General features: G+C 35.8%; 2 protein-coding genes across 2 annotated transcripts in view; one reads left to right on the top strand and one right to left on the bottom strand.

The window, feature by feature from the left end:
* The window catches only part of LOC106871626 (MICOS complex subunit Mic60), a 21,867-nt gene extending 6,410 nt beyond the window's left edge, over positions 1-15,457 (bottom strand). Inside the window, exons 1-9 of the mRNA XM_014918201.2 lie at positions 15,373-15,457; positions 11,405-11,493; positions 10,415-10,606; positions 9,826-9,886; positions 8,329-8,368; positions 7,525-7,716; positions 4,641-4,780; positions 2,787-2,884; positions 1,422-1,557 (exon numbers count right to left, since the gene is read on the bottom strand). Coding sequence (XP_014773687.1) covers positions 1,422-1,557; positions 2,787-2,884; positions 4,641-4,780; positions 7,525-7,716; positions 8,329-8,368; positions 9,826-9,886; positions 10,415-10,606; positions 11,405-11,493; positions 15,373-15,411 — 987 coding nt within the window. The 5' untranslated portion in view covers positions 15,412-15,457. The remainder of the gene's footprint in view (positions 1-1,421; positions 1,558-2,786; positions 2,885-4,640; positions 4,781-7,524; positions 7,717-8,328; positions 8,369-9,825; positions 9,887-10,414; positions 10,607-11,404; positions 11,494-15,372) is intronic.
* Positions 1-17,690, top strand: part of LOC106871627 (uncharacterized) — a 28,486-nt gene that overhangs the window by 5,987 nt on the left and 4,809 nt on the right. The window contains exon 2 of the mRNA XM_014918202.2: positions 15,355-15,536. Within this exon, the coding sequence (XP_014773688.2) occupies positions 15,355-15,536 (182 nt within the window). The remainder of the gene's footprint in view (positions 1-15,354; positions 15,537-17,690) is intronic.

Here is a 17,690-nt window from a genome sequence, read left to right as displayed (position 1 = left end):
CTATGTATATGTATATACGTATGTAAATGTGTGTTTGGAAACAGGTAAGGGTTCTTGACAGGAAGGGCATCCAGCTGTAGAAACTCTGCCAAATCAGACTGGAGCCTGGTGTTGCCATCCGGTTTCACCAGTCCTCAGTCAAATCGTCCAACCCATGCTAGCATGGAAAGCGGACGTTAAACGATGATGATGATGATACATGTATATATATAAAAAAATATATGTGTATATGTGTATATCATCACTATGTATATGTATATACGTATGTAAATGTGTGTTTGGAAACAGGTAAGGGTTCTTGACAGGAAGGGCATCCAGCCATAGAAAATCTACCTCAATGGTTTCCAACCAATCCATGCAAATAAGGAAAATGGAAATTAGAAATAAACGTCTGTTTTCCTCCTGCACAATTCTGTTTGCCATATGCCTGAAGACTGATCAATCTGTGTAGTGTAGAAGAAAACTTCCAGTGAACGAAAACTATGAGCCAGTTTTAAATTTTTTGTTGGAACCACTTCACATTAATTATAGCTCTAATAACTCTTTGGATTGGCTTGAACATTACAGCATTCCACACATGTTGAGCCATTGTTCATAAGTTCAGGAAGTAAATGCTATCATAATATCACAATAACTATGAAATTAAGGTACTGTACTTTTGATCACAAGGTGGCAAGTTCAAATATTACTAAAGCTATTGTGTAATACTCGTAAATTCCTAGGTTCTGCTTGCTTCAATTAACTTGACTGACAACAAACAGGCTCCATTCCATTACATATTATTGAGAGGGAAGAAAGAGACAGTGGGTCACCATTGTAACATATATACACACATGCAATGTCAGTGTGCATGTACAACAGAGTATTGGTGTATTTAGAGAGAGGTTTGGGGATAAGAGGAATTAGATAGTATGCAAGAGAGGAGTCTATGCTGGCTTGGTCAAGTAATGCAGATGGATAAGGACAGTTGCATAAAGAAGTGCCAATTACTTAGAGTGGAGGGAAGTTGCAGAAGAGGAAGAAGACCCAAGAAGACAATGGATGAAGTATTGAAGGCCAATCTCAAAACTCTGAACCTAATAAAGGAGATAACAGCAGATCGAAATATGTGGTGCATTGCTGTGCTCGAGAAGACCTGCCTGCCAGAATAGAACTGAGACCCTAAAACCAAGTTGCTATACAAAAAGCATTAGTGTGGGTGCTGGTGCCACGAAAAAAGCACTGGTGCTGGTACCAAATAAAAAGCACCCAGTACACAATGTAGTTGGCATTAGGAAGGGCATCCAGCGATGAAAACCTGGTGCAGTACCTGGCTTTGCCACTTCCTGTCATGCCGTCCATACCAGCATGGAAAACAGACATATGATGATGATGATGATAGAAAAAGAGAAATGAATAGAAAAAAAGAAAGAGGATCTTACCTCACTTGAAGATATATTCAAGCTATGTGAAATATTATTAAATAACTCTTGTCCGTCAATCAATTGTGCATTGTGTTTGGTAACAGTGTTACTAAAACCATCATCCAATGTTTTGCGAAGTTTTTCTAATTGTAATCTGAAATTTAAAGAGAAAAATATTCAAGAAGACATCAGTCAAAATTCTATTAAAGACACTGCTGTGTATTGGAAATGATAACACAATTATTTAGTCACATATATCTTTTATCTTTAACTTGTTTCAGTTGTGAGACTGCAACCATTCTGGAGCACCACCTAGAAAAATATTTAATCGAATGAGTCAACCCCGCAGTCCTTTTTCTTTAAAGCCTGGTCCTTTTCTATCAGTCTCTTTTGCCGAACTGCTATGTCAATGGGACCTAAACACACCAATACTGTTTGTCAAGCTGTGATGGGGGTTAAACACAGACACACACATAGATATATGAAAGGGCTTCTTTCAGTTTTCATCAACCAAATCCAGTCACAAAGCTTTGGTCAGCCCAAGGATATAGTAGAAAACACTTACCTAAGGTGCCACACGGTGGGACTGAAGCCAGAACCATGTGGTTGGGAAGCTAGCTTCTTACCACACAACCACACCTGTGCTTATGATTTTTCTTTTATTTTATTTCAAAAGTTACAATATATGTAAGAATAATATTTAAAACAAGAAAATATGCTCTTACATAGTTTTATTGACAAAGCTGAATTGATTTATCTCTGCACATTGAAAACATTTACTGAATTTTCATTTTTTCAATTAATACTTCAAAATCCAGCTGGTAGGTTGTAAATCTCAGGAGCTGCAGATATTAGCTTTGAGAGTTGCATATGACGCACAAGCTGGAGTTTTACCACTGTTAAATATACACACTTCCTACCACCAAACCATAAAGAATGGAAGCATGATTTATTCTTTTGAAGTGACTTCACTTCTAGATCTAACTGTTCATTTGTAAACCAGAGACTATGCTGACAGTTTGGACTTAAACATATGATCCACACAAACTGTTACCTCAAACTTAGTCATTCTTTCTTCAGCAGATGACCCAGCATCTCATCCCTTTTCTCTTCACAACATTCTTCACTGCCTTGTGAGTGCATCTGGTAGATGGAAACTGAAAGAAGCCTCTCTCTCTCTCATATATGTGTGTGTGTGTGTGTGTAATCATTGTTTAACATCTAGTGATAAGTTATTCATGAACCTAAGAAATTTTTGCATGATTTGAACCACAGAGCTACAGATTTTGAGCTCGTTACACTTATGCATTAGATTGAACACTCTTACCTCTGCACTAACATGACTACTGTAGAAGTTTTGAAACATAAAACAATGACATTTACCTGGCATTCATCACTTTCTTCTCACATTCATTTGTGACAGCTTGACGTATCTCATATGCACTGGCTACAGCTTGCCACTGACTGTCTTTCTCCAAAACCTTTACAAGCAGAAAATGGTACAAAAATCAAACTGCTTAGCCTCTTTCATATTTTTTCAACACAAAAATTATTCCCGATATATTAAGGACTTTTAAGAAGATATATGTAGGTTTGAAATTCATGCCTTTAACAAATTCATCCTAGATATCAATCACCGAAACTAGCTACAACCAGAAATGAAAAAAAGCTGATAAAGTAACTTTCCAATTTCCTGTCATACTGTCATAATAATCATCATCATTATTTAACATTGGTTTTCCATGCTGGCATAATCCAGTATGAACACTTTATAGATATGACTTGAGAATTTGGTGCACAATGAAATGAAATATAATGACTCAAATTCAATTCAAATCGATTGATATTGCTATACCTGTTGAAGATACTACTTTAAGAGAATTTCAAAATATTGATTTCAAATTTTGGCACAAGGCCAGCAATTTCAGAGGCAGGTGTAAGTCAATTACATCAACCCCAGTGTTCAACTGGTACTAATTTTACCCCAAAAAAAGGATGAAAAGCAAAGTCAACCTCAGCAGAATTTGAATTCAGAATGTGAAGATGGATGAAATACTGCTAGGCATTTTGCCTGGCATGCTAACAATTCTGCCAGCTGACCACCTTAGAGAATTGAGGCCCAAAATGTTTGGGGAGAGGGCCAGTCAATTAGATCAACCTCAGTACACAACTGGTACTTAATTTATCGACCATGAGAGGGTGAAAGGCAAAGTCGACCTTGGCAGAATTTGAACTCAGAATGTAAAGACAGACGAAATACCACTAAGCATTTCGCTTGGTGTGCTAACATTTCTGCCAGCTCGCTGCCTTAGAATTCCAAAATATTGATACTCAAATGTAGGTGAGAGCTTAGAAAATGAAGAGAGAAGGTGGAGATGTGTTCAACCCCCACATAAATCTCCTAGTCTACCTTAAATAATTGTAAAAAAAAGAAGAAAAAAAAAGAAGAAAATCAATTATCAATACACTATAAAATATGTACTGAATATAACTGCAAATATCTTATTCAAGGTAACTTACAACTAACCATCACCCACATCATCATTTAACATCCATTTTCCCATGCTGGTATGGGTTGGATGGTTTGACAGGAGCTGGTACGGTCAGGGGCCAAACCAGGCTCCAGTGTTTGTGCTGGCATGGTTTCTACGGCTGGATGCCCCTCCTGGTGCCAACCACTTTACAGAGTTCTATATGTTCTGATGTCAAATCCTCATCGTCTATTTTTTCATGCTTGCATGGGTCAAGTGGATTTTATTGATAGATTTTCTATGGCCGAATGCCCTTCCTGTCATCAACCCTTACCCGTTTCCAAGCAAGTCAATATTTTCCCATGGCCTGATATGTTTTTACAGAATATTTACTGGGTGCTTTTTACTTGGCACCATCACCAGTGTCTTTACATGGTTGTACGTCACCAGTGCTTTTTTAATATTTACAAGACTGGGGGATTGAGATAATTAAGCATGAAGTTAATGTGAATAATTTTAGTTTAAATTATTGGAGAAAACATGAATAAGCAAGGAAATGGTATGGAAAGAAAGAAAAGACAGCAAAAGAAAGGAGAAAAGGTAAAAAAAGAAAAAAAGGAAAGAAGTTAAGAGAAAAAAACAATAAAGCAAGAAAGATGAAATTAAGAGAAAAGCTAATTAATGGAAGAAGTGATAAGTATTAATAAAAAGTCAATGGTAGACATGATGAGTTGGAAGAATTTAGATAAAAAACTGGTTAGCATACCGCTGAAGCATCCTCCATTGCATTCTTGAGGAATTTGGCATGTTGCTTTACTGCTTCCACTCTTTTTCCCATAGATTCATTTGCTTTGGCTGCTGCCTCCTTAGCATTCTTCATTGCCGTGGTAACTATGAGTACAAGAGCTGAGGAAAAAAGAAATGGAATTATATAATGATAGGCTGGTTACATTGGTGTAAAACCATGAATTTGAAGGAGAGGAATACACTGGATTTAATACAATCCAGAATACATGTATTGTGTTGCATATGTGTGTGTGTGTGTGCATGCACATATGCACACATATATATATGTAAATGAATGTCATTCATTTTCCATATTCTGTAAAAACATGTTTTGTGCCAGATGTTAAAATGGCTGAAACAAGAGGTGGGAGTCTTCAAGACTACTTGCTCAACCCATGAGTGCACGAGAAAAAAAAAACATAAAAAAGATAACAATGAAAATATATAGCAATTATCATCATAGGTGCAGGAGTGGCCGTGTAGTAAGAAGCTTGCTTCCCAACCACATAGTTCCAGGTTCAGTCCCACTGTGTGGCACCTTGGACAAGTGTCTTCTACTATAGCCTCGGGCCGACCAAAACCTTGTGAGAGGATTTGGTAGACAGAAACTGAAAGAAGTCTACCGTATGTGTGTGTGTGTGTGTGAGAGAGAGAGTGTATGTGTGCGTGTATTTGTGTGTCTGTGTTGTTCCCCCAACATCACTTGACAACCGATGTTGGTGTGTCCACGTCCCCACAACTTAGCAGTTTGGCAAAAGAGACTGACAGCATAAGTACTAGGCTTACAAAGAATGAGTTTTGGGGTAGAGTTCATCATCATCATCATCATCGTTTAACGTCCGCTTTCCATGCTAGCATGGGTTGGACGATTTGACTGAGGACTTGTGAAACCGGATGGCAACACCAGGCTCCAATCTAATTTGGCAGAGTTTCTACAGCTGGATGCCCTTCCTAATGCCAACCACTCAGAGAGTGTCTTCTACTATAGCCTCGGGCCGACCAAAACCTTGTGAGAGGATTTGGTAGACATAAACTGAAAGAAGCCTACCGTATGTGTGTGTGTGTGTGTGTGTGAGAGAGAGAGTGTATGTTTTTACAGAGTTGTTCAACTAAAGGTAGTGATCCAGCATGGCCACAATCAAATGACTGAAACAAGTAAAAGAATAAAAGAATAATTTCAGTGTTCATTTTCCCATGCCTACACAAATTTTCTACAGCCAGATGCCCTTCCTGTAGCCAACCTACACCTGTTCCTAAGCAAGGTAATATTTCCCCCATGGTTAGACATGTTGTGCAGAATACTGAAAATAAACAATACTGCTAGTATAACAGTGACACTCATTCACAACTGCCATCAAAACAGGGAAACACAAACAATCATCAACTTCCATCTACCAAATCCACTCACAAGGCTTTGGTTGGCCCAATGTTAACCAAAAATAATAATGAAAATGTAAGCAATTATAGACTAAAAATATTAAAATAGAGTAGAGAGTATACAATAAAAAATGTCAAATATTTCAATTATTTACAGAGATACACCCATCTACTGCAACTTTTCTAAAATGTAGGGCATTAGTCTGTCAGATATAAGCAGACTTCCATCATGTTCTCTCTCACATGTGTGCATGTGAGTGTGTGTGTGTGTGTGTGTGCATATGGCTGTGTGTATGTGTATATATTCATACATATTGCACAAGTGTCTTCTACCAAAGCTCCAAACTTACCAAAGCCTAGTAAGTGGATTTGATAGGCAGAAACTGAAAGAAGCATCCCATGCCAGTAGCATGTAAAAAGCACCATTCAAGCGCGACTGATGCCAGTGCCACCTGACTGGCACATAAAAAGTACCCACTACACTCTCCAAGTAGTTGGTGTTAGGAAGGGCATCCAGGTGTAGAAACCTTGCCAAATCAGATTAGAGATTGGTACAGCCTCCTGGCTTGCCAGTCCTCAGTCAAACCATCCAACCCATGCCAGCATTGAAAACGGACGTTAAACGACGATGAATATGATGATCAACATCATTTAACATCCGCCTTCTATAATGACATGGGTTGGACATTTTGACAGAAGCTGACAAGTCAGAGCACTGCACCAGGCACCAATTGTCTGTTTTGGCTCGTTTCTACAGTTGGATGCCCTTCCTAACACCAACTACTTTACAGAGTATAGTGGGTGCTTTTTACATGGCACCAGTACATAAGCATGTATACATGTATATATGTGTGTGAGTATGTGTATGTTTGTGTCACCTTATCTTTACATCATGTGATAGTTGTAAATTATTGTTAGTAATACAAGTAGTATCATGGATGGGGAAGTTTAGTATGTACCCAGAGTGCATATTCACAGTCTGTACCTAATGTACATGTATTTATGTTTATGTATATACAAGTGTATGTATCTATTCTTTAACTGGTATTAGTTATTAGGCTGCAAATATCCGGAGGCACTGCTTTCAAATGTTTTAGTCAATCTTATTGACCCTAGAACTTATTCAAGTCTCATACTTATTTTATAGACCTATAGTTATGGAACCACACACATCCCCACACACACAAACACAAGCACACGCACGCACATTTATTGATCAACCCAAGGATACAGTAAAATATATTTACCTAAAGTGCTAGAATATATTTGGTAAATTAATTACTGATCAAATTAAAATAATCACTGAGTTCCTATCACTGCATATGTATTATAATACATTGGGTTGGTTTATCTCACTCTACCATGTACTGAGACACTAAGCTTTTGGTGTAGATAGCATAAGTTATGTCCCTTGGTCGTATGTTTCTGGTAATTGTTAACAATTCAGCTAAGGGACAAAAAAAATATGGAAGAGAAAATAACTGTACCTTCATTTTCTGCAGCCTCTACAGCTTGTTTCTCCTTCAACTGACGTTCCACTTCAGCTTTCTGTCTGGCAGTTTCCAAAGCTCTTTCTTCGTGTTTTGCTGCCTCTTTCTTCTTCTTCAATTCTTTTTCAGTTTCTAATCTCTTTTCTTCTTCGGCTTTTTTAGCCATTGCTAACTTTTTCTCGGCAGCTTCTGAAAGTCATGAGAATACAACACTGATAAATATACATTAATGATTAACATCTTTACTATTCTAATAATATTTAGTTTCATTGTTAATATCAATAGATGTGGGGAGGGTCAGCCAAAGCACAATTCTTGCCCATTCTTACCTGAATTCATAAGTCAAGCCACATGACTTCAAGTCCTCCAAGGTATACTTTAGCAATACACAGAGCTAACAAGTAAATTGTCTTTTGGCCAGTGCTGGTGACACATAAAAGGGCCTCTTTGCTGGTGACATGTAAAAGACACCCAGTACACTGTGTAGAGTGATTGGTATTAGGAAGGGCACCCAATTGTAGAAACCAAGCTAAAACAGACGACTGGACCCTAGTACAGCTCTCCGTCTTACCAGCTCAAGTCAAACCATCTAACAAGTGCCAACATGGAAAACGGACGTTAAATGATGATGATGACTGTCTGTTTTTTGGGAATACAATGCTTAGTCAACTGTCAGTATTTGAACTCAGATAATAAAACATAACTAAATACTACATGGCACTTTGTCAGTTGCTCTACCAAATCTGCCAAACTACTGCTAAACATATTGGTTACTTAAGATCAATAAATCAATGCATTTACCTTTTTTCTTTATTTCTTCAGGATCAGGTAATTTAAGGATCTGAAAGAGAAAAAAAATGCCTCCAGTTCAAAACCAACATACATTCAACAGAACTTTAAATGAATAAATAAAAAGCAGTTATTTTTACAGGAGAGCTACTTCAACATTTATCTTTTACTTGTTTTAATCATTGAACTGTGGCCATACTGGGGCACTGCCTTGAAGGGTTTTTTCAGTCAAATAGACCCAGTGCTTTTTTTAAAGCCTGGTAATTATTCTATCAATCTCGTTTGCCAAACCACTAGGTTACGGGGACATATACAAAGAGATGCACACATACACACACATATATATGATGAGCTTCTTTCAATTTACCATCTACCAAATCCATTCACAAGACTATGATCAGACCAGGGATATAGTAGAAAGTACTTGCCCAAAGTGTCATGCAGTCGAACTGGACCCAGAAGCATGTGGTTGAGAAGTAAGCTTCTAACCACACAACCAGCCAAAACCATTCGAAATATTTAGAATCATGAACTGGTGCGATTCTACAAAAACTCTGAACATATTCTGAGCTGTAAACAAGTTATCTAATGAAATGTTTAAATTCCTTAAGAAGGGTAATGTTTAAAGTATCAGATGACATTTTACTATTATTAAAAGTGTGGATGAGAGATTATAATAAACACTGTTCAATGATATGTCTTTGAAGATTTAGTCTTAGACAACATTTCAGCTCTCAATTAAAATTTTCAGCTTGTTTTGGCACTATACACAATGATAGCTGTGTGGTTGAGAAGAATCCCACTGCACAGCACCTTAGGCAAGTGTCTTTTATTATAGAAAAACCTGTGAGTGGATTTGGTAGATGGAAACTGAAAGAAACCATGTGTGTGTGTGTTTGTGTGTACTCATGACTAGATATCACATGAGGGTTGTAAATGAGCATGACTATCATACAAGTAAGGTTATTCATTTCCAGTCTGCTGTGAAAAACATGTGTAGCTATGGGAAAATATCACCTTGCTTGGAAACAAGTCAGAGTTGGTGACAGGAAGGGCATCCAGCCACCAAAAACCTGCCTCAACAAATTCTGTCTGATTCACTCAAGCATGGAAAAATGGACATTAAATAATGATGATACAAATAAAAATATTTAACATGGTGATGACTGGGAGTTCTCGAAGTATCTGTTATTAACTCTACCAAAGATGGTAACAAAACATCAGCTTAATTTGACAGCAATAATTTGACACTGGTTTTTGGAAGCTGTAGAGAGTTACTTATAAAAAGAAAAAGAAACCTGATATGACACTAAACAATGATCCAAAGAACTGAATACATAATCGCTTTGAAGTTAACTAAATGCTTCTGAAAATAACAGGACAAGAAACACTTTATTTTGTAAATAGTGTAATTCAAGAGCTATCTACAGCTAGACATTGCATTCTTGATACTTTTAGGGTGCCTGTAAAATGATAAACAAAAACAAAATAATATAAGTAAACCCTTACCTTTTTCACAGGTTTTGGGGCTTCTTGTGGTGCAGGTTCTTCTTTTGTTGACCATGGTAAACTAAAAACATCAGATATGAAGATGAACAAAGCTGTAACTATAATAAAATATATATTGATAGTACTGGACAGGGCACTTAGTTTACCCATCAATTTTGAAAATCTGAAAGACACTGATGTCCTATCTTAAGAGAAATTTATATCTCATCAACTCTAATGACTCTAGAGTTAACTAGCATTTTTATGAGACATTTTTTCTTTTCATTGGCAATGTATAGTAGATATAAATTAGTTGAATTACTGCTCTAGAGCGCAAACCAACAACAACAGCAAACAACTTAAAACAAGAAAATTATATTTCATTTATTTAACAATATTTCAGAAAGTGAACAACTATTACCAAATCTTTATTACATTTACAGAAATTATGAACATTTAACATAAATTTTAGTTGATAGTGCTGTTGTTGCTTTCACCACAATTCAAAAAAAACAATGCAGTACTCAATTACATAACACTAATTAAAAACAAAGATTTTAATAAACAAAACAAAAATAAAGAATGGAGAAGAAACAATAAGTATACACACTACTGCTTTATATAGGGAGGCAGTGAAGGAAGAGTAACTTTTTCAGGCAACATATCAAAGATTGGTTTCAAGGCCTCTTTGGAATAGGGAATGTTTTGTTCAATAGCATTCTTCACCGAAGGATCATACCAAGCATAACCAATGACACCAGTGAAACCTGTTAAGCCAGTCCCTAAGATCCATTTACCAAGTCTATAAAAAGAAATAAAAAACAAGTGTTGTGGTAAGCAAAATGATAGGGTTTTATTTAAAAAGTAATTAAAACCTCTGAAACTTCATGTAAAATTAACAATAAATGGCACAGTAATTTTGGTAGATAAATAAATCAAGAATAACAATATAACTTGAAGTTACAGCGTTTTTACAAGCACCTCAGCCAGGACAGATTGATTAGTAGTTGGCCTTCAAATATATACAAAGTTAACCATGCCAGAATTTGTCATCTATTGATAACTTATTTTCTTAGGCTTCACCTGGTTGGTCAAAGACTAGAATATATGGCAAATGGGTAAAGTTAATGCGGTTGATAATCAGACTGAATTATTACAAGTCAAAAGTTAGAAGTGCACGTGAGGAAGAAGTTTTAGAAGGATTTAAATATTTAAAGTTTAAGAAATAAGACAGAATAAAATTAATAGATGGTAGTGAAGTGAGACATCAAACACATAGAATTAAAAGGAAAAGATTGATGCTTTATGAGTCTTCTATGAATTTATTCTAATATTTATAGTATGTTATTTATATATTTATTAATTAACAGAGAAATATAGCTGAGTGTAGTTTAGTTGCTAGCTATAACATTATTCTCTTCAATACAGATGCAAAGCACACACACATAGAGGCTTCTATAGATTTTGTTTGTACCAACCATATGGTTGTGAAGAAAACTACTTAAATATTCAAACTAATTACAGTTCAATATACAACACATAATTACTATTATGACTGATCTGAAAATATTCCATTTTAAAGTATAAAATCTGAACTCACTTGAAAGAGGATCTAGAATCTGGTGCTTGTGTTGACAGCTTTCTTCTTGAGTGTATTAAGGCCTGCTGGTACTTAGCAACACAACAGCGCTGAAATTTAAATAACACAAAAATAAAAGAGACTTTCTATTAAAGTTGAAAGATTTGGCTAAGTAATAAATACTACAAACATTATATGAAATACAAACAGATGAAGCAACTGATAAAAATACACTTAATCAAGAAATTAATACTAAATTGCTCTTTGTAATGAAATTATAATGTTTACTCAAAACGTAAGACTTAATTTTGTGTAACCTAATTTTTCAAATAAATAGCAACATTGTTCTGTCTTTCCCTTACATTTTTTAGTTTGGAAATTTAGATATCTCTGTATTGATGAAAAATAGAAATTGAATATTTAACCCTTTGGAGATAAAATCTATAGATGTTTCCACACTACAAAAGACAAAACCATTTTTATTAGATACTAAAAGAATAAGGGTATAATTTGAATTTCAAATGGACAATGAAAGGTATAAACATTTTTGAAAGATTAGCATTTTTTTTTTTTGTCTTTCTAGCAGAAAAAAGCATGCTAATAGATAGAAGCAGTTATTCCTATAAAAACCAGAAGTTAAACATTGGGGAAGTCATATGTCAAACTGTATCAAATTCAAAAAATTACAAAAACAAGTGCTCATGGTTTTAAATTATGAAACAGAAATACAAAACTTGTCCATGTAACAAAAACATATAAAATTCTCCAAACTTTCATGACATACCAATGCAGAAAAGGTTTGTAAGTCAAAAATTTTCAATATTCTAAAGATATGGCTGAATGGTTAATAAGCTTGCTTTGCAACTACATGGTTTCAGGTTCAGTCCCACTATACAGTACCTTGGGCAAGTATCTTTATTATAGTCCTGGACTTTGTGAGTCAATTAGGTAGATAAAAATATATAACTAAATGATCTTCATACATGTGTGTGTGTGTGTGTGTGTGCTTGCCACTCACCCACCAATGCTTGACAGGCGGTGTTGGTTTGTTTACATACCTCTAACTTAGCAGTTATGCAAAAAAGACAAAAAGAATAAGTACCAGACTTTAAAAAATAAGGCCTGGGATCAATTTGTTCAACTAAACTCTTTGAACTTATACCCCACATGGCAACAGCAACAGAGACAGCAACTACACTACTAAGACATATTGAAATACACAAATACCAATACTTGAAAACCTCTGTCTCTGAACAAAGCCACTTAAAATAAATGCTATGCCTCTGACTATGGCAAAAAACTATAACTTTGTGACTATAACAAAAATTTTATGGCCCTGTTTGGGCCATAAACTCACTTTATTTCACAGCATGCAAACTAATTTTACAAAATTGTTTTTTTTTTCTCTGGTTCTTTTTTTTTCTTTCTCAAATTCTAATTTTTGTTATCAATATTGGTACATCTGAGACAAAACAGTCATGGATCAGAAAACACTTCATTCAAAATGCCTTAGTTTAAATGGTTACAAATCTGTATTTCAGTATCTCAGATCCTAATCAGAGAGAAATATATCAATCAACCATTTAATATTATGAAATCCAGAGGTAACTACCAACTTTAGGGAACAACTATAGCTTACAGTAGAGATATGTTTGTGTTTATCTTGTCCTCAAGAGGTTTTATAAATGAAATTTCACCCATTTGTATTAAATCATCTCCTTTTCCTAAGTGGGATAAGAATCTATAATTAAAATAACCCTCCAGCATTTAACCAGTCATATCGGGCCCCAATATTCTACCCGTTTTATGTTTATGCTGGCCAGATCCAGCCTCTTACACCTACTCTGAAAAGTCGTTCTAAAAATAAACAATCACATCATCGAAATCATGAAACTAATGAGAAAATGCATGATTAAACCAAAACTATGTGAATATTTAAGCATTACATTTGACAGAGTAATTGAAATGCTAAATGGTTAAACTACTGAAGCAGAGCAACCTGGTCTTGATATGATGTGGCTTAACCCCATAGTGTTTAAACCGGCCATATCAGGCTAAAATTGTCTTCTTGTTTTATGCTCAAATCAGCCAGCTCTGACCTCTCACACCTACCCTACAAAGTCATTCTAAAAATAAACAGGGACATCATCAAAATCTCAGATACAAGATGCTGTACAATTAATTTAAAACAATGTAATTAAACAGGCTTTACGTATGACAGATTAATCTGAATGCTAAAGGGTTAAACAATGATGCCAAAATTGATAAATCTTACACTTTTACTATCCAGTCTATAAACAGAGATGGCATTTTACTGCTTGCGCCATGTAAAAAGCACTTTGTCCACTCTGTTGGGTGCTTGGTGTTAGGAAGGGCATCCAGCTATAAAACCCATGTCAAAACAGACACAGGAGTCTGGTGCAGGTTCCTGCCTGCCTAGCTCCTGTAAAACCGTCCAACCCATGCCAGCATGGAAGACGGACATTAAACGATGATGATGATTGATACAGAGAAGGGGAAAAGACTTGTTATAACAAACAATATTTTAATTTTGTACTTCAGCATGTTAAACGATATGTCATAATTTAGAACATGATAAAGACGGTGGAGTATAGACAAAGCCGTAAGACCTTTAGACAAAATGCTTGGTGGTAGTTGTTTTGGCGTTTTACGTTCTGAGTTCAAACTTTGCCTTTCATCTTTCAGGGGGCAATAAAAAGAAGTACCACTCAAATAGTGGGGTCGAGTTAAATGACTAACACCCTCCTCTCAATATACTTTTGGCTTTGTGTCTGTGTTAGAAACTATTATTTTAGGTGTGGTTTCTAACAACTGGTAGCACATCATATCAGGAATCTCATGAATTTATACTAGTAAAATACTACGGTCAATTCAATCACCGGATTCTACAAATTCGTTTCCAGAAAACAACCAGGAAACCTCGGTCGACCTACTAAAAATACCAGCCAAATTTACAGTCTTCAAAAATACACGTGAGCACTTTACCATAATCTCATTATTAGGCGGTCTTTGGTTTTCACTGCATATACCAGCAGGACTATTAATGAAGCTATAACATTTGCGGGTGGGGATATATCTTGGATATCCCGAGTAAGAGTACGAATATGAAAATGCTTACCGAAGATAGCCCATTAATGTATTGGAAATAAATAAATAAATAGTCACAGTTGTCATAGACCAAACAAGGAAAGTGAATTTTGCCATGCAAGAAACAAGGGTTGATGTCCTTTATATAGATTTATTTTTAACGGGATCTATTTATTAAATATTTAACATCATGCTTTTACAAACGTATGATTGGTGGGGGTGATATAAAATTGTAACAGTTGAATGTAAAAAATTATATTTATATTTTATAATTTTGTTTTTATAAATGTGTCTTGTTCTTACTGTGATTTTATAACATTTATTTTTTATTGTTAATAAAACGGAGCAAAATCTATTATCCAAAAGCTTCACCTTGCAACAATTGGTCGGTGAACTTGTAATCTATTTTCAAAGTTAAAAATGAACATAAAAATTAAATAGTTTTAACATTTATTTTCTATGAGTTAATGTTCTGTAAAATGTCAAAGATTTTCTTAAATAGCGACTAAATAATTTGTCATCAAAGTAATCATTACAAATATAGTCGATTGACTAAAATAGTATACTCAGAAAGTAAAAGTCAATTAATAATTTATTAATTAACTGCTGCCAAAAAGGAAATAAAAAAAAGTGCTCAGGTCTGAATTAATCTATATTTTTAATAATACTGTAAGCAAAGACAGTTAAAAGTACATAAAAAAATATTATAATGAAGATCACAGAAAGGTGATACGGAATGAGGGTATGAAGGTCGAATTAAGTGAAGGGAAAAGTAAAGTAAATGAAGAGATAGCGTGGAATAACAGAGTATGTAATATTATAAATGTATTTGGGAATCGATAATAATTCCTTTAAAATGAAAGTTCAGTGGAAATTCCTACCCTTAATCTTGCTGAAACACCCCGACTTGATTTCCACATTGCGCTGCTACCAAGCCACCGACAGGAAGCGACATGGATTGAAAACCGGAAGTCGGGAGTTGTTCTCCTTGAACCTGCTCAGGAGCACGTTATTGCAATGGCTTGTGTCAGGCAGGGCTTCAGAGGTGAGTCGTTTATTGAAATTCTTTTGTTGGACATTTCTTATTTCTGTTTTAAATTGGTGTCACTCAAACAGAATGATACGATAGAGTACGAACAATACTTTTTATACTGTCGACACTCTAAATATGTATTGCAATCAATCAGTTCGTTAATGCAATTATGCTAGATAATATGCAGATGTCATATGAAGATCGAAGTTAACAGTGTAGTAAATAGTTGCTATTACACACATATAGAAAGCAGTTTCATTGGTTATGTCTGTTCTTTTAGGTTTACACAGTAATTCCTCGAGTTTAATAAGAATGTGATATAAAAGCATGAATTATAAATCACAGTTAATGTTTCTAAAATTTATATAGCACAAAACAAGCTACTTAAACGTCCTTGTTTTGTCCCTGTGTTCCTTAAATCCCAAGCTGGCTGTACTCAATGATAATCTCGACTGATGTTCCCGTCTTTTATATGTTGGGTCATCCCATAAATAATGCGGTTTTTTCAATTGCATGAACTAAAAGTCGGAGTGGCACGGGATAAACTACCTGCATCAACTTGTTATAAATGCAGGTAGTAATTTTACCTTGTCCTTATTTGTAGTACAAGTTTGGAAGAGTGCAGTTCGATTTTAAGTTATTATTTTAACGCTATAATAGAAGTGACAAAGGAGCATATTCGGCATATTTTGCTTTATGAGTTCAATAAAGGCAACGGAAAGTATGAGGAACATTAATGCAGTATATGGGGATTGGACAATAAGCGTAAGCCAGTGTCAAGGGTGGTTCCAGAAATTCCGAGTCGGAAACTACAGCCTAGACGACGAGCCTCGTCCCAAACCCTGCTGAAACAAAATCCCATCGTTACTGTTGAGGAACTAGCAGAGAAGCTTGGATTTGGTCATTCAATCATTCATCGACACCTGTGTGCCATTGGAAAAGTCAGCAAATTAAGTCAATGGGTTCCTCACAAACTTTCCAAGTTTAATCACACGCAGTGAGTGAATTTGTGCTCTTCTCACAAATGAACCTTTTTTGAACCGAATAGTGACTGGTGACAAGAAATGGGTTCTCTATAAAAGTGTCAAGTGCCAAAGACAGTATGTAGGGAAAGGAGAAACACTGGCACCCCAGGCTAAAGAAGGTCTTCACCCACGTTAGGTGTCATTATCTGTTTGGTGGGACATGAAAGGCTTAGTCCACTTTCAACTTTTAAACCCAAACCAAACGATAATTCCTCAGTCTTAAAAATCATTTGGATGGAAAAAATATGAATTCTGTAGATGAGGTCAGAACAGTACTGGAGGAGTATTTTTCATCACAGACAAGTGAATTTTGGAAGAGGGGCCTTGCAAGTCTACCAGATAGATGGAAGAACATTGTAGAAAATGAAGGAGAGTATATTTTAGATTAAAAAAGAACTTTATCTTAATTTTGAAAAATAAAAGAAGTACAAAAATGCCGCATTACTTATGGGATGACCCAGTGCAGAAAATAGACTCCATCAACTGCCAGGGGATCAAGCTAGAGGTAGTAGATAGCTTCCATTATCTAGGTGACCAAGTTAGTAGTGGAGGTGGATGCTCTGAGAGCGTAGCTGTGAGAAAAAGATTAGGCTGGGCAAAGTTCAGAGAGCTCCTATCCCTGCTGGCAGCAAAGGGCTTCTCTCTCAGAGTGAAAGGCAGATTGTTTGATGCCGGTGTGTGAACAGCTAAGCTGCATGGCAGTGAAACATGGGCTATGGCTGTCGAGGACATGCGTAGGCTTGAGAATGTACAATGTCAGTGTGCCTGTTCGACAGAGTATAAGCATCTTGAGAGAAAAGTTAAGCATAACAGATGTGATGTGCAAGAGAGACAACTGTGCTGGTATGGTCATGTGATGTGTATGGACGAGGATAGCAGTGTAAAGAAGTGCCGATTTCTGTGAAGGGAACCTGTGGTAGAGGTAGACTCAGGAAGACATGGGATAAGGTGGTGAAGCATGATCTTCAAACTTCACAGAGGCAATGACTGGTGAGGAAGACTTTTGACGATATGCTGTGCTTGAGCGGACCTGTCAAGCCAAGTGCATCCGTAGTGGTGGTACATAAAGAACATATTTTGTGTTATGACTCATGATATTTGCCTTATAAAAATAAATGTCTTTCCTGAAGTAATCACCTCC

This window comes from Octopus bimaculoides, chromosome 2 (genome assembly GCF_001194135.2).
Source record: "Octopus bimaculoides isolate UCB-OBI-ISO-001 chromosome 2, ASM119413v2, whole genome shotgun sequence".
Classification (NCBI taxonomy): domain Eukaryota; kingdom Metazoa; phylum Mollusca; class Cephalopoda; order Octopoda; family Octopodidae; genus Octopus; species Octopus bimaculoides.
This window is presented reverse-complemented; position numbering and strand designations above follow the sequence as displayed.